This window comes from Dipodomys merriami, unplaced genomic scaffold (genome assembly GCF_024711535.1).
Source record: "Dipodomys merriami isolate MVZ:Mamm:240054 unplaced genomic scaffold, mDipMer1.0.p SCAF_49, whole genome shotgun sequence".
Classification (NCBI taxonomy): domain Eukaryota; kingdom Metazoa; phylum Chordata; class Mammalia; order Rodentia; family Heteromyidae; genus Dipodomys; species Dipodomys merriami.
In genome coordinates this window covers 7,140,110-7,161,353 of record NW_027206057.1, presented here as the reverse complement: position 1 = coordinate 7,161,353, position 21,244 = coordinate 7,140,110, and the positions used below count along the sequence as shown (strand labels likewise).

Below are 21,244 nucleotides of genomic sequence, written 5' to 3'. Positions count from 1 at the left end.
TGATTAAGTGAATGGCAAGTGCTTTTACTATTCTCTGTTCTTCTTTGTATGCTTGAAATATCTCATGATTAATTTTTTTAACTTTTAAGAATCTTTAATGAAGCTGGGCATGGTAGTTCAGTCCTGTAATGCTAGCTACTCAGGAGGGAGCAATCAAGAGGATGATAATTCAAGGCCATCCAAGGCAAAAAAAAGTTCTTGAGAGCCCATCTCAACTAATAGAATAGGTGGACAGTGTGTGGTAGAATATGCACGTCTTCCCAGACCTTCAGGAAACATAATTGGAGGAAAACAGTACATAACAACATGGGCACAAATACGAGACCCCATTTTCAAAATAACTAAAGCAAAAAGAGCTGGGAGCATGGGTGAAGTAGTAATGTATCTGCCTGGAAAGAATTCAGTACCACCAAAAACAAGAATCTTTTATTAATATAGAATTATAATTATCCCCTTTCCTCCTTCTGAATGCCTCTCTCCAGATAACAAGTTGTATACAGTCTTCAATGTTTTTGATGATGACTCGACCTGTTGGACCTATCAGGAAGGCATCCTGTCAATGAAAATAACAAGAAAAGGATCCATCATCAGTACACTTGACGCTGATTGGCTAGAATTAACTACCTTTTATTATAAGCAAGGCTTGTCTCTAACTGATTCTTTTGTATGCTGGGAGACCTCTAAAGGTACATTTCATGTTAATGATATATTTATATCTAACGAATGTGGACTTGCCAGGAGCTGGTGGCTCACACCTATAATCCTAACTACTCAGGAGGCTGAGATCTGAGGATTGCGTTCAAAGCCAGCCCAGGCAGGAAAGTCCATAAGACTCTTATCTCCAATTAACCACCAGAAAGCTGGAAGTGGCCCTGTGGCTCAAAATGGTAGAGTGCTTTCCTTGAGCTGAAGAGCTGAGGGACAGCACCCAGGCCCAGAGTTCAAGCCCCATGACAGACAAAAAAAAAGGGGGGGGGGCATGGGGACTTTGTCAAAGCTGGTAAAAATGATTTTGCCTCTAGAGTTTCATGGCTGAAAGGACAGATATTACTCCAAGGAAATAGATTCAACTTGTCACACAGCTGTGTCACTTTGGTTTAAAGTTTACCCACAGTGAGATCAACTGGACACCAGTGTGTACTCTAGACTTGCTATGTAATGTTTGCTGTTGGATTGGAACCTTCGGGACCCACTGTGGGATTAACTAGAAGGGTTTCGCAAAGACAACATGCTAGAGTACTGTAACAAGGAAGTTCATGTTGGCATTTCACAACTAATGCTCACATTTATCATATTATCCCAAGGTTTGGACATTAGCATGTCCTACTGAGTATATAATACATACCTGACTCGACAGTTTGTATAGAATTCTAGGCAATCAATTCTTTCAGAGAAGATCTTGATCCTGTATTTACTTTGGTTTCTCTTTATTAACCTGCCCTGGCATTTCTCATTTAGATACATTGGAGTAGAGATGCATTAGTGTCTGTTGCAAAAATGATTAAACATTTTCCCAAATAAACCTGAGTTCAAGCCCCATGATCAACAAGAAAGAAAGAAAGAAAGAAAGAAAGAAAGAAAGAAAGAAAGAAAGAAAGAAAGAAAGAAAGAAAGAAAGAAAGAAAGAAAGAAAGGAAGGAAGAAAGAAAGGGAAAGAAAGTTGGTTCAAATATGGTGATACATGCTTGTAATCTCAGCATTCAGAAGGCTGAAGCAGGAGGATCACAACGCTAAGGCCATACTGAGCCATAATCCTATCCTTATAAAAGAAAAAGGAAACAAAGGAGAAAAGGAGGGAAGGAGGAAGTGAAGGAGGGAAAGTGAATTAAAGAGGAGGAAGAGAGAAAAAGAGGAGGAAGAAAAAGAGAGAAAATGATAAGAAAAGGAAGAAGAAGGAGGAGGAGGAAGAAGGAGAGAAAGAAGGGGGAAAGGAGGAATCCCACTGTATCTAGACTCAGGATTTGTTTATTTCTGGTGTTAGTTTTGTTTCCCACCACTGCAGCTTGGTACTTTTAGAGAACATCTAGTTGGATATTAGTTCTCTCTCTCTGTTTCTCTCTCTCCCTGCCGCCCTCCCTCCCCAGCCCCACCCTCCTTTCTCTCTCTCTTCTCTTCTCCACTCCCCAGAAAAGTTCAACTTGGATTCATTTCAATTTTTGGTCTGTAACGAACTGCCTAAGGAAAGGCATCTTTTCACCATCTCTCAGGCATCCCCGCCTTGAGCCATGCCTGATGAAAATAAAATTAGCCACAGCAGCTACCAGCCAGAGACACTGTGAGGCTTTTGTTCTTCCAGCTTTAGAACTACTGAGAAAGCCCTGGGGAGGCTCTCCGTCTCCCCTCCACCCTGGAATGTCTTATTAGACATTTTACACTGCTGACCAACCATGCCAAGCCCCCACTGAGCCACCTCAGGCTGTGGGGTCTTGCCACTGGGTGTGTCCTTTGGGACTTCCCCAGGAGAATGCGAGGAAATAGTGAGCAATGTCTGTGTGGCTGAGAGAAGTGAGTCCGAGGAAACAGGGCTGAATTGGTTGCTTTGTTCTGAGATGCTGGATGCTTGACATCTAAAGCACATGAGGAGACAATGCATATGCTGTTCTGTCTTGCTTTTGTCCTCATCCCAAATACCACCAAGAGATATGGCAGTACAAAACCTGACTTGACATTGCTCAGAAATTTAAATATAGTACATCACAAATCACATCGAATAAAATACTTTCGCAAAGAAACAGAGAGAGAGGTAGTAAAGAACTTCTTTTCTAAAGTACCTACTTCACCAAGGTCCTGGAGGACAGGTTATAAGATCTGGGAAGCTCCCCTACTCACTCAGTAGTCTTTCCTGGATTTTTGTTGTTGTTTCTGGTTTGGGTTTTGTTTTGTTTTGTTGTTTGTTTGGTTTTTTTTTCTGCCAGTACTAGGGCCTGAACTCAAGGCCTGGCACTGTCCCTGAACTTTTTTGTTCAAGGCTAGCACTCTACCATTTGAGCCACAGCTCCACTTCTGGCTTTTGGGTGGTTAATTGGAGATAAGAATCTTGTGGACTTTCCTGCTGGGCTGACTTGGAATTGTGATCCTCAGATCTCAGCTTCCTGAGTAGCTAGGATTGCAGACATGAGTGCCTAGCTGACTCGCATTTTTAAAAGCTCCTGAAAACACACACACATGCACACACGCACGCACACGCACACACATGCATATACATTGAGGTTCCTATACTTCATCTGCAAACAAAACAACCCTCCTTTAGTCTGCCACAATGTAAAGCTATATTTTGATTATTTATTATTTTCAGATTTCTTCACTTGATATTCATTTCAGATCATCTCAGTGAGGTGGGATAGAGTAAGGACGTTGAATCCTGTATGTCTTCATCACCCAGAGAGATATGCATGTGATAGGCCCTATGCCAGGCACATGGTTTACTGTCAGGGAGTCAGCATGTGGCTTCAGGGAATCCGACTATGAATATGTCAAAATGTATATATGTAATTTCAAAATTAACAAAAGCGTTTTGGCCATATGTGGTGGCTCATGCCCATAATATGATTCATCTCCTTTTACATAGGAGGAAATTGAGGCATAGAGATGTGTAATAACATTTGAGTAACTACAAAGTAGTGCAGCCACCCGGGTGACAGGTATGTTCCTTTGTTAAAGACTTAAAGGAGGAGCTGTGGTGTGATTCACATTATTTCTTTTTTTTTTTTTTTTTGTCGGTCATGGGGCTTGAACTCCAGGCCTGGGCGCTGTCCCTCAGCTCTTCAGCTCAAGGCGAGCGCTCTACCACTTGAGCCACAGCGCCACTTCCGGTTTTCTGGTGGTTTATTGGAGATAGGAGTCTCCCCGTCTCTCCTGCCCGGGCTGGCTTTGAACCGCTATCCTCAGATCTCAGCCTCCTGAGTAGCTAGGATTACAGGTGTGAGCCACCAGCGCCCGGCTCACATTATTTCTTTAGTTAGTTTTGATGCTGGCAGTGGGGCTAGAACTCAGGGCCTCACATTCTTTTTTTTTTTTTTTTTTTTTGAAAAAGTGATGAGCAGGAGGGTTACAGTTACATAGGTAAGGCAATAAGTTCATTTGTTTTTAACCATTATTACCCCATCTCTTTATCTCCCACTTTTCCCTCTCCATTCACACACACACACACAATTTGCAATGTTCATATCCCACGTAGTGTCAAGTGAGTTTCAATGTTGCTTGGTTCATCCATTGTTCTGCTGTTTCTGTGATTCCCTTTCACATATTGCCTTTTCTATTATGCAAAACACGAGATGCAAAAACCTAAGAGACATGAAGAAAGGAAAAAACAACAGAGAAAAAGAACAAACTATATATAGGGTCTAATGAGACCCTCTAGTTTCCATAAGTTGGAGTGCATGTTAATATGTTTCATTATGTATAGACCTATACACTAAGCACTTAGGTTTGTTTGTTTTGATGGTTATGGGACTTGAACTCAGGGCCTGGGCACTGTCCCTGAGCTTCTTTTGCTCAAGGCTAGCACTCTACCACTTGAGTCATAGCGCCACTTCTGGCTTTTTCTGCTTATGTGATACTGAGGAATTGAACCCAGGGCTTCATGCATGCGAGGCAGGCACTCTACCACTGAGCCACCTTCCCAGCCCTAAGCACTTGGGTTATTGAGAGCCCTGTTAAGAAAATCATATACATAGCCGGGCACTGGTGGCTCACGCCTGTAATCCTAGCTACTCAGGAGGCTGAGATCTGAGGATCGAGGTTCAAAGCCAGCCCGGGCAGGAGAGACTGTGAGACTCCTATCTCCAATAAACCACCAGAAAACCGGAAGTGGCGCTGTAGCTCAAGTGGTAGAGCATTCGCCTTGAGCTGAAGAGCTGAGGGACAGCGCCCAGGCCCAGAGTTCAAGCCCCATGACCAACAACAACAACAACAAAAAATCATATACATATTCTAGTTCTGATAAATGAGGGAGATCATGCAACCTGCTTTTCTTTGGGTATGGCTTAATTAACATAACTTTTTCCAAGTCCTTCTGTTTCCTTATGGATGGAACAATGTTATTCGTTTTTGTTGTTGATGGTGGTGGTGGTCGTCCTGTGGCTTGAACTCTAGGCCTGGACACTGTCCCTCAGCTCTTCAGCTCAAAGCTAGTGCTCTACCACTTGAGCCACAACACCACTTCCAGCTTTTTCTGCTTATGGGGTGCTGAGGACTCGAACTCAGGGCCTCATATATGCCAGGCAAGCACTCTACCACTGAGCCACCTTCCCAGCCCCAGTGTTATTCTTTTTGATGGAAGCATAGAATTCCATTGTGTATATGTATCATATTTTCTTGATCCATTCATCTACTGAGGTTCATTTGGGTTGGTTCCATATCTTAGCTATGCTAAATAATGCTGCGATGAACATTGTTCTACTGGTGGCTTTAGTGTGGCCTTGTTTGTGGTCATTTGGGTAAATTCCCAGAAGTGGGATTGCTGGGTCATAAGGGAGCTCTATGTGTAGTCTTTTGAGGAACCTCCACACTGCTTTCCAAAGTGGTTAAACAAGTTTGCATTCCTACCAACAGTGTAGTAGTATATAGCATTCCCCTTTGGTCACATTCCCCACCAGCATCTGTTGTTGTTAGATTTCTTTATTATAGCCATTCTAACTGGTATAAGGTGGAATCCCAATGTTGTTTTGATTTGTATTTCTTTTATAGCCAGAAATGTTGAGCAATTCTTCATGTGTCTCTTGGCTATTCGTATTTCCTCTTCAGAGAGGTCTCTTTTAAGGTCTTTAGCCCACTTTTAATGGGGTGGTTGTTTCTTTGGGGGGTTGTTTTAGGGGAATTTAATTTCTTGAGCTGTTGGTATATTTTAGATATGAGACCCTTGTCTGTTGCATGGGTGGTGAAGATCTTCTCGAGTCTGTGGGGTTTCCATATATTTTGCTAGCTATGTCCTTTGTCATGCAGAAGCTCTGCAGTTTAATGCAGTCCCATTTATCCAACCTTTCTTTAGTTTGTTGTGCTTCTGGGTCTTTATTAAGAAAGGTTCGACCTGGGCCAAGGAGCCCTAGTGTTTCTCTTATTCCTTCTTATAATATTTTCAAGGTATCTACGTTTATCTCGAGGTCTTTGATCCATTTAGAGTTGATTCTGGTGCAGGGTGATATATAAGGATCTAACTTTAGTGTTTAACCAATTCTGGCAGCACAATTTAGTGAAGATGTTGTTTTTCTTCCATCTTTTTTTTTTTTTTGTGACAATCATGGGGCTTGAACTCTGGGCTTGGGCGCTGTTCCTAAGCTCTTCAGCTCAAGGTAAGCGCTCTACTACTTGAGCCACAATGCCACTTCCAGTTTTCTAGTGGTTTGTTGGAGATAAGAGTCTCTCGGACTTTCCTGCCTGGGCTGGCTTTGAACCACGATCCTCAGATCTCAGCCTCCTGAGTAGCTAGGATTACAGGCATGAGCCAATGGCGCCTGGCAAGGGCTTCCCATTCTTGCTTAGCTTTTTTCACTCAAGTGGTGCTCCACCATTTGAACCACACTTCCAGTTCTGGCTTTGTTCTGGTCAATTAAATATTAACCAGTGTCAAAGTCTTTCCTGTCTGGGCAGGATCCTCAGATCTGTCTTCTGAGTAGCTAGGATTACAGGTCTGAGCCACCAGCAACCGGTTTGATTCACATTTTTAAAGCACATCATTGGCATCACTTCTGGAAATGGATTTCAGAGGACAAGAGTGGTTGTGAGGGGCTGATAGGAGACCCACCTTGATAGGAGACCCACCGGATAGGAGACATATACCTTGTTCCTAGGGAAGTGGGGGTCGACCTGGAGAGAAGTAGATGGGCTGAGATAAATTTCCATATAGGATGTGCATGAAGAGTGGCAATTTTGTTTTTTGTTTTTGTTTTTTTTTGGGTCCGGTCGTGGGGCTTGAACTCTGGGCCTGGGCGCTGTCCCTCAGCTCTTCAGCTCAAGGCTAGTGCTCTACCCCTTGAGTCACAGCGCCACTTCCGGCTTTTTTCTTTTTTGCTTATGTGGTGCTGAGGATCGAACCCAGGGCCTCTGGCATGCAAGGCAAGCGCTCTACCACTGAGCCACCTTCCCAGCCCAGAGTGGCAATTTTGTAACTGTCGGCTTTCCATATCAGAGATGGTCCTGGGTCCACCCATAAGCAGTTTAATCGCAAAGATAATATATGGACCAGAAATGCTCATGTGAGTTGTTACTGTTCCTCCATTTACAGGAATGTCAATGTCTTATCTAGGCAAAGTTCATGTGCAAAGATGACATGTTCAAGCTGGGGGCTGGTGGTACATGCCTGTCAATCCTAGCAACTCAGGAGGTTGAGATCTGAGGGTTGAGGTTGAAAGGCAGCCCAAACAGGAGGAAAGTGCATAGGACTCTTATCTCCAAATAACCAGAAAAAGCTGGAAATGGAGCTGTGTCTCAAATGGTACAGCGCCAGCCTTGAGTGAAAAATCTATGGATCAGAGCCCAAGCCCTGAGTTCAAGCCCCACTACTGGTGTCCACAGATAGAAGTGCTCATGCACACACACACACACGCACACACACACGTGTGTGTGTGTGTGTGCGTGTGCGTGTGTGTGTGTGTGTGTGTGTGTGTGCATGTGCACACAGAGAGAGAGAAAGAAAAAAAGTCACATATCCAGAGAAGTAAAAACATTCCCCAGGAATTCTTCAAGCTTGGACATTTTAACCAGGGTCTAAGAACCCTTAGTATATTCAGCCAGGGAATATAAGGCCGCACTTCAGGATAAACCTCTGGTAATACTGGATTAAAAAAATATATATGCCTGAGAAACAGAGTCAGGTAAGGGCCTTGTGACTTTTTCTTTTTTCTTTTTTTTTGTCGGTCCTGGGGCTTGAACTCTGGGCTTGGGCGCTGTCCTTCAGCTCTTCAGCTCAAGGTGAGCGCTCTACCACTTGAGCCACAGTGCCACTTCCGGTTTCCTGGTGGTTTATTGGAGATAGGAGTCTCACGGTCTCTCCTGCCCGAGCTGGCTTTGAACCTCGATCCTCAGATCTCAGCCTCCTGAGTAGCTAGGATTACAGGCGTGAGCCACCAGCGCCCGGCCCTTGTGACTTTTTCATACCACGCTCCCAGAATATCCTACATTTGTAGAGCACGTGGGTGGTGACTCTGCTCTGGGCAGGAGGGGGCGCCCTGGGTCTTGGCATACCTGGTTTCAGCACACCTGTGGACCAAGGCAGATCCTGAAATGTGAAGTGGTGTTAAGTAGATAATTGTGCTGCATTACCACTTCATAAACTGCTTTGTTAAATTCCAAAACGATTCAATATATAAGCTGAAAAATTAAGAAAAGTGGGGCTAGGAATATAGCTTAGTAGTAAAGTGCTTGCCTAGCACGCATGAGACCCTGGGTTCGATTCCTCAGTACCACATAAACAGAAAACGCCGGAAGTGGTGCTGTGGCTCAAGTGGTAGAGCACTAGCCTTGAGCACAGAGAAGCTCAGGACAGTGCCCAGATGAGTTCAAGCCCCAGGACTAGCAAAAAAAAAAAAAAAAAAAAAAAGAATAAATAAGTGAGAAAAGTGAGGGAAGGTGGGATTGGGAGGGATGGGTGAGAATATTGAAAAGGGTGACATTGAGCAAGATGCACTGTGTTAAAAATGACTTTGGTGAATGGCAACTCCCCTGTACAAATGCTTACAGATAATAAAAATATTCAAAAATAAGTTTGGGCTGGCGGGTGCCAGTGGCTCATGTCTGTAATCCTAGCTATTCAGGAGGCTGAGATCTGAGGATTGCGATTCAAAGCCAGCCTGGGCAGGAAAGTCCATGAGACTCTTTTTTTTTTTTTTTTGAGGGGGGGTCCAGTCGTGGGACCTGAACTCTGGGCCTGGCCGCTGTCCCTCAGCTCTTCAGCTCCAGGCTACCACTCTACCACTTGAGCCACAGCGCCACTTCCAACTTTTTTCTTTTTGCTTATGTGGTGCTGAGGAATCGAACCCAGGGCCTCATGCATGCAAGGCAAGCGCTCTATCACTAAGCCACTTTTCCAGCCCCCTATGAGACTCTTATCTCCAATAAACTACCAGAAAACTGAAATGGTGTGCTGTGGCTCTTGTGGTAGAGTGCTTGCCTTGAGCCGAAGAGCTGAGGGACAGCGCCCAGGCCCAGAGTTCAAGCCCCACAACCAACCAAAAAATAAATAAATAAATAAATAAATTAGGGAAGATGAGGTAAGGTGGCTGAGATGGGCTTACGTGTTGTTTTCCCATAATATGTCTATGCCACACGTGGTCATTTTTGTCATAATTTTTTAACTAATAAATTTTCCTATCACCTTTACCAAAAAAAAAAAGTTACAAGTAGGAATGTAAGCCGGCACCGGTGGCTCACACCACCATGGGGCTTACATCTTAAGAGGCTCAGATCTGAGGATCACAATTTGAAGTCAATCTGGGAAAAGTCCCTGTGAGATCGTACCTTTAATTAACCACTCAAAAACCAGAAATGGCATTGTGACTCAAGTGATAGAGCACTAACTCTGAGCACAAAGAGGGACAATGCCCAGACCCTGAGTTCAAGCCCCACACCCAACAACAAAAAAAGTACCCCAGTATTGATAGCAAGAAAATAAAGCCTAAAGTTTTCACAGTATAGAATCCCAAAGTAAACAGGCAAATTGCAATTAACTACATAATTATTACAGTACATAGTTTCAAAACTCATACTCCCTCCTTCTAAGAAAGGATTTGGAATATATACAATTTTAAAGGTGATCAGATTTGATTCCATTGGTCACCTTGGTGTGACAGTAGATAAGAACACGTAAAGAATGAAACATATATTATAAGTAGAAAACCAGTTCTGGCTGGCATGCTTGGAAACACACTGAAAATTATCAATTCTCTGGGGCATTCTTCCCTAAATATGAGTGATATCAAAATAATAATAAATACCACAAAGAAGAGGAAGAATTTGCTATAAAATTGCACAATCTGTAAACAAAAAGTAAACTTAAAATAATTACATTGAAATTTATTTTGCCTTTGTTATGTTTTAATATTTAAAATACCATTGGAGCCAGGTACCAGTGGCTCACACCTGTAATCCTAGATATTCAAGAGTCTGAGATCTGAGGATCACGGTTCAAAGCCAGCCTGGGCATGAAACTCCATAAGACTCTTATTTCCAATTAACCACCAGAATACTGGAAGTGGTGCAGTGACTCAAGCAGTAGAGTGCTCACCTTGAGCTGAAGAGCTGAGGGACAGCTCCCAGGCCCAGAGTTCCAGCCCCATGACCAACAAAAAAAAAAAAAAAAGAAAAGAAAAGAAAAGAAAAAGAAGGAAAATTTGTAATTTAGAATGCTATCAGGAAAATTTGAATGTGACATTATATTTTATTTTTTAAAAATCAAGGAAGGTTTGACATTGTCCAAAAAGAAATGTGCTCTTTACCTGACTTATGTAACTGTAACCCCTCTGAACATCAACTTTATAATATCAATAATCTTTAAGTCATGTTTAAATACCCATGCACATGTGAAAAAATGTTTCTATTGCAAAGTAGGAAACAAAAGAATTTCCATAGGATGGGTATTGTCAATTATGAATGAAAATATCAGAGAGGCCCTCCCTGAACATTTCCTTCCCAGCAGGAATTCTTTTGACAATGACTTCTGCTTAGGTCTTCCTGTCACTGTTTGTTTTGGTGGGCTTGGATTTTTTTCTGGGGGGAAGAGGAAGATTTTAATGTATTACTGAGGTAAAGAATTATTCTGCTTATATTCTTTAAAGATCTTACTTTATATTCCTTTTAAACTCTAATTCCAAGAAACAACTTCTTTTTAATCAGTCCTAGCACTCTACCACTTGAGCCACAGTGCCACTTCCAGTTTTTTCTGTGTATATGGTACTGAGGAATCGAACCCAGGGCTTTATGAATACTAAGCAAGCACTCTACCACTAAGCCACATTCCCAGCCTAAAGATGAACATTTTTATGTTATTTCTTTTAATGGTATAATTAATGTGCACATAACCTACCTATCCAAAATCAAAATGTGAATTCACCGTGAAGATCATTTCTGAATGATTTTTAAGGTTGATTTTTCCATTTGCTTCTCACTGTATCTCATTGCTTCATCTTATTTCTGCTATTACAGTTTTCATGTATATATTTTGGTTTTAATTCAGTGAAATATAAAACTCTCTTTACTTGGGTAAATAAAATAAAACAATATTTTTTGTTGTGTTATGATGCTGGGGCTTAAACCACCGGCCTTCTGCACGCCCAGCCAGTGCTCTACTGCTGAATTACGTTACAGTCCCTCAAGACAAATATTTTTAACTGATTTGTTTTTCTTTCAATATTCTATAAGGGTTTTTTTTTTTGTTGTTTTTTTTTTTTTTTTTTTTTTTTCGGTCCGGTCGTGGGGCCTGAACTCTGGGCCTGAGTGCTGTCCCTCAGCTCTTCAGCTCAAGGCTAGCGCTCTACCACTTGAGCCACAGCGCCACTTCCGGCATTTTTCTTTTTGCTTATGTGGTGCTCAGGAATTGAACCCAGGGCCTCATGCATGCAAGGCAAGCACTCTACCACTGAGCCACCTTCCCAGCCCCTCTATAAGGGTTTTTTGAGGATTCAGATGATTTTTAGAAATGCTTAGTATTTACAACTTTTCTAATTGTATCCTTTGCCCTATAGGCGACCATTTGCCTAAATCTTTGGAAGGATTTTTTATCTATGAAGAAGAAGGTTCTGGAGTTCCAGGTTCTAACAGGAAAGGAAACGATGCTATTGTCGTAGAACAATGGACCATCATTGAGGTGAGCTACAGTTACTTGTGTGCTTAGTTTTCCACATTAATCTTCATTGCCTGGCACATGCAGTGTCCTTAAACATGGGTTTGTCCAGTGCCTGGAATCTCATCACGAATGTGTGAGCAAACTTCTTTCCTGTACTTTATGCAGTGTTAAAGACAATATGCTTTGCCCAACATCAAGCTGTCTCACAGGATAGCAAAATACTTGTCTATACATAGATAACAATAAGTAACCCCCAAATTAGAATTCTAACCCTAAACAAAATCCTCTGGCACTGAGCCTCTCTCTACAAGATGCCATGAAAACTGGTTGAAAGAAAGAGAAAAAGCCGGGTGCTGGTGGCTCACGCCTGTAATCCTAGCTACTCAGGAGGCTGAGATCTGAGGATGGCAGTTCAAAGCCATCAAAGCAGGAAAGTAAGTGAGACTCTTATCTCCAATAAACCACTAGAAAACCAGAAGTGGCGCTGTAGCTCAAGTAGTAGAGTGTTCACCTTGAGCTGAAGAGCTGAGGGACAGCACCCAAGCCCAGAGTTCAAGCCCCATGACCGACACAGAAAAAAACAAATGAAAAGAAAAAGAAAGAAAGGGAGAGAGAGATGGGGGAGGGAGGAAAGAAGGGGAGATGAAAGAAAGAGAGAGAGAGAAACAAACAAAAAGAAAAAAGAGAGAAAGAGAAAGAAAGCAGGAGGAAGAAAGACAGGAAGAAAGGAAAGAAGGAAGGAAAGATGGAAGGAGAGGAAGGAGGGAGGGAAGGAGGGAGGAAGGAAGGAAGGAAGGAGGGAAGGAAGGAAGGAAGGAAAATTCAGTCATTCAAGTAGTGTTTTATGGTGCTGGGAATGTGACTTAGTGGTAGAGAGCTTGCCTAGCATGCATGAAGCCCTGGGTTCAATTCCTTAGTACCATATAAACAGACAAAGCCAGAAGTGGCTGCTGTGGCTCAAGCAGTAGAGTGCTAGTCTTGAGCAAAAAGACAGTGTGTGCCCAAGTCCTGAGTTCAAGCCCCCAGGACTGGACTTTCCTGCCTAGGCTTTGAATTACAATCCTCAGATCTCAGCCTCCTGAGTAGCTAGGATTACAGGCAATAGCCACCAGCTCCTGGCTAACATCCAGCTTTTTTTTTTGTCAAGTTGAGGGCTCACTAACTGGACTTGCTTAGAATGTAGGGTGTCCCAATCTCCACTTCCTGAGTAGCTGGGATTACAGGTGTGAGCCATGTTGCCAAGCCTCATTCCCTACTCTTCATTTCCCAAACCCAAGACCAGTGTTTTCAAAGATTTGCTCTGTAGACTTCATTGAAATGCAGATTCTCAGCCCCCACAATTGACCATTTTAGAACGACTGCCCCAAACCAAAGAACACCCGGGATGCTCTCCTCTACTCAGTGATCTGAACTTGGCTCAGTGGTTAGAAGGCAGCAAAGGCAGCAAATGAAGCCCTAGGAAACTGCACTTGGTGAAGAGTGAACTCCTTTATCCTTAGTACTTGTGTCACTGCTTGTATTTGCCATCAGACTGTGACTGTGAGCTCTCATGCTTATTCCTGCAGGGCTGTGAGATCAAAACTGACTACGGCCCTCTCCTGCATACTCTGGCTGAATTTGGATGGCTTTTGACAAATGTGATGCCTACACCCATACTGAGACATGACAGGTAATTGTAAAACCTAAATCCATTTCTGAGGTAGTTCAATTAAGCCAATGAGGATCGAAAGTTCACACACACACACACACACACACACACACACACATACACATTTTGTTTGATGTCATGGAATCTGAGGATGACAGATGTTCAGAGAGATGAACAGTTAGGTCTCTGCACCACATATGCATATATACCTTCACCCCAGCACCCCAGGCTTAGAACAATCAGTAGGGCCGGGCGCCAGTGGCTCACGCCTGTAATTTTAGCTACTTAGGAGGCTGAGATCTGAGGATCACTGTTCAAAGCCAGCTGGGGCAGGAAAGTCCGTGAAACTCTTATCTCCAATAAACCAACAGAAAACCAGAAGTGGCGCTGTAGATCAAGGGGTAGAGCACTAGCCTTGAGCTGAAGAGCTGAGGGACAGTGCCCAGGCCCAGAGTTCAGGCCCCACGACCGACCAAAAAAAAAGAAAGAAAGAAAAAGAAAAAACAACCAGTAGGGCCCGAAGCAGCCAGAAGAAGCAAGTGTGCCTCTACCTCCCCTCCAGTGTGGCAGAGAATTTTTTTTTTTTTTTTTTTTTTTTTTTGTCGGTCATGGGGCTTGAACTCTGGGCCTGGGCGTTGTCCCTTAGCTCTTCAGCTCAAGGCGAGCGCTCTACCACTTGAGCTACAGCGCCACTTCCAGTTTTCTGGTGGTTTTATTGGAGATAGGAGTCTCACGGTCTCTCCTGCCCGGGCTGGCTTTGAACCGCGATTCTCAGATCTCAGCCTCCTGAGTAGCTAGGATTACAGGCGTGAGCCACCAGCGCCCGGCTGTGGCAGAGAATTTTAAGTACAGACTCCTTTGCTTTTTCCACTAAAATCTATGCCTTCATTAGAATGAAAATTCCAACACTTCATGAGTACTAACATTGCCCTGTCCTTTTCTCCCTTTTCTACCTTGCCTGGAAAGAAAAAAATGGAGTTGCCACACCTCTATTTATTTTGGAGAAGCCAATGAATTGGTACATTCACAATGCTTTGCTGTCCCTTCAACCCAGATGTTCCCTTTACCCGGTTTGGCATCCAGTAAATGATTGACTGCCAAAGCTGCCCTGCCTGGGACAGCAAAGACCTGAACAGGACAGAACAGCCTTGGCTTTTGGCAGTCACTATGGTTCCACATTCCAATTGACTGTCCATGACACTAGAAAGCAACTCCTTCCAGATCTCTCCTGCCCTTTTCCCAGTAGCTCAGCATCCCCATAGTCTGTGAACAGGTGTGACTGCCATGGCTTTCAAGCAGACACCTCCATGGTAGGGAGAGAGCTCGTGGAGAATACTGAGTGAACACACTCAAGCTTCAAGAACCAAACCCAGCCAGTAATCCTAGCTACTCAGGAGGCTGAGGTCTGAAGATCATGGTTCAAATCCAGCCTGGGCAAGAAAATCTGTGAGACTCTCTTATCTCCAACTAAGCACCAAATAAGCTGGAAGTGGAGCTATGGCTCTCAAGTGTAGAATGCTAGCCTTGAGCAAAAATTTAAAAAAAAAAAAGCTCAGGAATGTTGCCTAGGCCCTGAGTTCAAGCCCCAAGACTGGGGGAAAAAAAGAAAAAGAAAGAAAGAAAGAAAAAAGAAAAGGAACCAAAATGGAGTGGGACAAAGTAAGCAAGGTGATTGATTAATCGGTCAGTGCCCCTGCAGCATTCTTTCCCAACCTTTTCTATCTGTGGCAGACCTGTCAAAGTATGTCACAATCCATAAGTCATTCTCAGCATTGGGTCTTCAGAGCAGGCAATGCACGTATCCTGGAGAGCCTGGAGAGGGGCTCCTGAGTCTGCATTTCCCCTACTCCTCAAATACACTGACACTGCAGAAGCTCTCTAATGAAAAAGAACCCCTTAACCTTCCTACCTCTACCCAACCCCCAGCCATTGGTCTATCCCTCATCTCACCCTACTGAATGCTGGTACATTTGCAGTCCTCATCTCTTTTGTATTTTGGATTGTCATTTGGTCCCACACTGTTAGAATTACAGACTTCCCCACAATGTATGAATTCTGAGCCTTCCTATTCCATTTTCCCCAAGAATTGTATATATTATTCTCTCCCGCTCACTCCAGGCTTCTGCCCTAGGGGGTTCAAGTATTTCCCATGGTGCTCTGATGATTAGACTCTGGGCTCCACAGCAAGCCCAGACCACACTGGGTGAGGGAGGAGGACTGGTTTAGGAAGGAGGACAGGGATAAGCTTGAGGCTGGGACTAAAGAGGCCCCAGGTTCACTGTGAAGGGACAAGGTGGAGTGGCATGGACTTGTGCTTGGCTACCTCATCCAACCAGCAAAGGGTCACAGGCTGCACCTAGTGCCTGGGACACTAGCATGAGCAGCAGCTGAGCACTGCACCTGGAGCCTCTGCTCCAGAGGAGCACTGGGATCTCACCACCATTCAGACTTTTCTGCAACCCAGATCCTCCAGGCATGGTGAATTGCACAAGTAGAGCTTTTTGTGCCTACCAGTGAAGGTTTATGTTTATGTGTAATTATGTGAGTGTGAGAGAGAGAGAGAGATAGAGAGAGAGAGAGAGAGAGAGAGAGTGTGTGTGTGTGTGTGTGTGTGTGTGTGTGCTGGTACTGAGTCTTAAACTCAGGGACTTGTGTTCTCACTTGGCTTTTTCATTCATTCTGGCACTCTATCACTTGAGCCATATCTTCACGTCCAGATTTTTGCTTTTTGGTTGCAGATAAAGAGTCTTACAACCTTTCCTCCCCAGGCTGGCTTCAAACTGCAATCCTCAGATCTCAGCCTCTTAAGTAGCTAGGATTACAGGTATAAGCCACCAGCTCCTGGTCTTTCATATGTAATTTGATGGGAAAGGGGCAGTTGCTCATTAAATATTGTTGTAGCAGTGAGAATAAGAACACTCTGAACATCTATTATGAAACTGGATAAAGTTATGTACAGTCCACATTATAGAAGATAATGAAAGTGAGTTTTGGGGGGTTTTTTTGTTTATTGCTTTTTTTTGTTTGTTTGTTTACTGCTTTTTTTTTTCTGATCCTGGGGCTTGAATTCAGGGCCTGGGTGTTATCCCTGAGCTTCTTCGGCTCAAGGCTAGTGTTCTACCATTTGAGCCACACAGCCACTTCTGGCTTTCTCTGAGTTTACTGGCAATAAGAGTCTCATGGGAAAAAAAAAAAAAAAGTCTGGACTTTCCTGCCCAGCCTGGCAATCCTCAAATCTCAGCCTCCTGAGTAGCTGGTATGACACATGTGAACCACTGGTTCCCAGCTTGAAAGTGATTTTTCAAAAAAGAACTAGGCCTGTATTACGTATTCTCATTCTTTGTGTAATAATTGCTGAGGGCTTTTTCCCATATAATTTTAAAATATATACTATTTTAAATATATAATAATTTTTAAATATATAATATTTTAGGGAAATAATATATGCTGTTTAGTGTATATATACTAAAGCTGTATACATATACTATATAGATATACTAAAAAACAATATATACTCTTTAGTATACTAAACAGATGCCTTTGTTTAAACAGATACAGTTGAGGCCAGACAGCAGAATTCCTTGAGACTCTTACCTTGCATTTTGTTGAGGAGAGTCAGGTTTATGTATTGTGTAACATAATATGTTATAGTGTTAAAGACTATTTGGGTAACTTAGTATACAGGTTCCACAGAAGTATTAAGAAGAGAGATGGGCTGGGAAGGTGGCTCAGTGGTAGAGCACTTGCCTTGCATGCATGAGGCCCTGGGTTCGATTCCTCAGCACCACATAAGCAAAAAGAAAAAACCCGGAAGTGGTGCTGTGGCTCAAGTGGTAGAGCGCTAGCCTTGAGCTGAAGAGCTGAGGGACAGCGCCCAGGCCCAGAGTTCAGGCTCCACAGCCGGACCAAAAAAAAAAAAAAAGAAGAAGAGAGATTTTAGATGTCAAAGAAGCAGCATCTTCTGATCCTAAGATTTGAGAAAGCACTGCTACACAGCAGATCCTTGTTTGAGATTCCTGTTCCTGATCCTGGCTAGACTAGAGTAGAACATGTATTTGAATGGCAGTTGTTCTTATGCGACAAATCATACCATAATCCACAGCTTCTACCCTACTTTCGTGAACCAGGGGTTGCATAATATTGCTGTTTTCGTTTCTTCACACTTTGTGATTTGGATCCTTCTAAGTTTTTGTAACACAGGTGATATTTGTTAGTCATCTCTCATCACTATGACAGTGTACCTAGGAAAACAACTTATGTGAAGAAAGATTTCTTTGGGGCCACAATTCCAGAAGTTTCAGTCCATGGTCGCTTGGCCCGCTTGCTGTGGGCTGGTGTTGAGGCAGAGTATCATGGCGGGGCATCTGTGGTGAAGCAAAGCTGCTCCCTGCCTCACTTCTGTGGAGGGAGCATGCAGTGAGTGAGAGAGGAGGGGTCCAGAGGCAAGACATACCCTTCAGAGCCCTGCCCCAGGACCAACTCCCTCCGCCTTCCTAACAACCTGTTCACCTGTGAACGTACCAATATGTTAACACATTAACGAAGCTGGCACTTTCCTGATCTAATCACCTCATGATAGCACTTCCAGCTGAGTAGATGTTCAGAGTGTTCTTATTCTCACTGCTACAACAATATTTAATGAGCAACTGCCCCTTTCCCATCAAATTACATATGAAAGACCAGGAGCTGGTGGCTTATACCTGTAATCCTAGCTACTTAAGAGGCTGAGATCTGAGGATTGCAGTTTGAAGCCAGCCTGGGGAGGAAAGGTTATAAGACTCTTTATCTGCAACCAAAAAGCAAAAATCTGGACGTGAAGATATAGCTCAAGTGGTAGATGCCAGAATGAATGAAAAAGCCAAGTGAGAACACAAGTCCCTGAGTTTAAGACTCAGTACCAACACACACACACACACACACACACACACACACACACACACACACACACACACACACACACGGGCCTTGTTGGGGGACACTTCACATTTAAGCCACTACAAATGAAAAATGAAGATAGAGTTTTCTTGTTCTTATCTCCTAATGAGGATTGTTGGTTGAAAACAAAACCAAACCTATTTTATCTTCTGCTTTTTTCATTCTTCTTGAAATATGCTGTTCATGTAACAACCACATGCTAGACTTCATTGCTTCCAGGATACGCACAAGGAGAGTAACCTGTCAGCCACACCATCTTTAATTATGAAGGAAAATTATGTACGATTGATCTTGGTCAAAGTAGAGGATAGAAAGTAGAGCTTCTTAGCTCTAAAACTCGAATAGGCACTGGGACTTCAGGCAGGTCACTATATCTCTTAAAAACAGTTTTCTTGGGTCAGGTGCTGGTGGCTTCATGCCTGTAATACCAACTACTCAGGAGGTTGAAATCTGAGGATCATGGTTCAAAACTGTCCTGGACAGGGAGGTCTATGATTAACCACCAGAAAACCAGAGGTGACACAGTGGCTCCAAGTGATAGAGCACTAACCTTGAGCAAAATAGGTCAGGGACATTGCCCAGGCCCCGAGTTCAAGCCCAATGACAGGAAGTGGCGCTGTGACTCAAGCGGTAGAGCGCTTGTCATGAGCTGAAGAGCACAGGGACAGCGCCCAGGCCCAGAGTTCAGGCCCTACGACCAAAAAAAAAATCCCAAAACAACAACAGCAAAAGTTTTCTTACATGGAAAAGAGTATGATAGCATCAACTTTAATAGGCTTATTTTGAATAAACAATAGTATTATGCGAAGTATGTACACAGAGATTGAGTTCATTCAGCTAATAAAGCTTATTATTAAATAAGCTTATACTTAGCTTATTTTATTAAATTAAAATGATTTGAGGAGTCCGATTCTTTAGAAGAACCCAAATTCCTAGTAAGCTGAAATCAATTATCCAAACATGAGAACTTGGCCTCTCCTAAGTCAGGATGTTTCAGAAAATCCAAGTTACCATAGCTTAGTATATCCAAAATCAGCACTGCATCACAAGATAGTAAAAGCATCAGAAATAGTATATTATAAAGATGTATGCTTATACTTAGAAAATCATCTTGATCTTTCTTGGGGTCCAAATGTTTGAAACAGTAAATGATGCTGTGGCTCAAAGTGGTAGAGCACTAGCCTTTAGAAAAAGAACTCAGGGAAAGTGACCAGGCCCACAACCGACAAAAAAAAAAAAAAAAAAAAAAAAAAGTTTTAAATAATAAGGTGAGCCAAAATGTAGCTCAGTGGCAAAGCACTTGCCTAACAAGTATAACATCCTGGGTTTGATCCCCAGTATCAAAAAAAAAGAAAGACAAAAAAAAATGTTTGAAAAGATCAATTAGAACCATTGCCAAGGAAAACTTCCTTCCACTGATGGAAGAGAGACAACGGTACCTTAGCTATTAGAACATTCATAATTCTTTTATGCCATACTTGAATAATCTACACACAAGGTGTTTCATTTCACTTTCTTTATTATTCAAACGAATCCTGGTATCACTTTACATAAACATTTATGCCATTAGGTTAAAGCTGTAGCTTTCTATTCCTAGGCAGTGTCATATCACCAAGGTTTAGAGCTGTTACCATGGATACCTGATGATGTTGTAATGTGTTCTCTCTATTTTATTTCAGAGTTAGTGCTGTCAGTCTGTAAATGTGCCACAACCCCTTCTTAATCGCTCAGATTATGTGATTATTCAAATAAGCCCAGTCCTTTTTCTATGAAAGAAATCCAGGTGAAAAGTGACATTAACTTCTTCAGTTGCAAGTTCAGTAAAGGAGCAGATTAGCTGAGCTTGTAGGCAGTATTACTGACTTTAAAAAAAAAAAGCATGAATTAAAGTGGAGCTAAAGTTCCCCCATTTTTTGCTGTGCCAGGACCCTCTTCCCAATTCTGATTATATCATGAGCTGGGGGCAAGCGTGTCAGGAATACACACTGTAACAAGAATCCACAGGGAGCCAGGCGCCCGTGGCTCACACCTGTAATCCTAACTACTCAGGAGGCTGAGATCTGAGGATCGCGGTTCAAAGCCAGACCAGGCAGGAAAGTCCATGAAACTCTTATCTCCAATAAACCACCAGAAAACCGGAAGTGGTGCTGTGGCTCAAGGGGTATAGCACTAGCCTTGAGCTGAAGAGCTGAGGGACAGCGCTCAGGCCTAGAGTTCAAGCCCCACGACCGATTAAAAAAAAAAAAAAAAGAATCCATTTTCAGAGACACTGAGTTATCACCCTGCAGTAGGAAAAAGAAAAAGAATGTTGGAACACAGAATAGAAAGAAAGCAAGGTGTGCATTCTCATTTATATTTCAGAAGACAGAAGCTGAAGGCAGGAGCTTTTGCGTAATACTATAACAAGAACTTTTTAAAGTCTAGACCCTAAGGAATAGATGGAAATAGCATCACACACAGAGACAGACAGACAGAGAGAATTGTCTTGTCCCTCTGCATTGACGCCTTGCTCTGCGCCTTTTCCTTGGCCCCTGAAAGAAAGCCTCACAGCCCTTGCAGCAGCACAGCTCAGAAGACCCAGAAGTTTTCAGAGTTGCATTGCTTTAGTGTCCCAATAATGTCCTCAAAATGTCAGGGCAGGGCAGCACCAAAACACCCATCTTAGAGGATCAGCTTAAGAAACAAGTGCACTAATGTGCATCATAGGACAGTGAGACATTCCCACACAGGTCAAAGTCATCTTTATTCACTCAGCCCATGAGAGCAACTTCCAAAAAACCACCCCTCTCCCCACGTTTTTCTTTTTTTTTCTCTTTTTTTTAATTGTAAAAATACTGTACAGAGAGGTTACAACTACATGGGCAAGATAATGAGTACATTTCTTA

At 42.9% G+C, this 21,244-nt stretch overlaps 1 protein-coding gene across 4 annotated transcripts in view; it reads left to right on the top strand.

Moving 5' to 3' along the window:
• Rftn2 (raftlin family member 2) overlaps window positions 1-21,244 on the top strand; it is a 77,356-nt gene that overhangs the window by 35,645 nt on the left and 20,467 nt on the right. For all 4 annotated transcript variants that reach the window (XM_069995738.1, XM_069995737.1, XM_069995736.1 and 1 more), the window contains 3 exons: window positions 483-686; window positions 11,676-11,797; window positions 13,342-13,445. In XM_069995738.1, coding sequence (XP_069851839.1) covers window positions 483-686; window positions 11,676-11,797; window positions 13,342-13,445 — 430 coding nt within the window. The remainder of the gene's footprint in view (window positions 1-482; window positions 687-11,675; window positions 11,798-13,341; window positions 13,446-21,244) is intronic.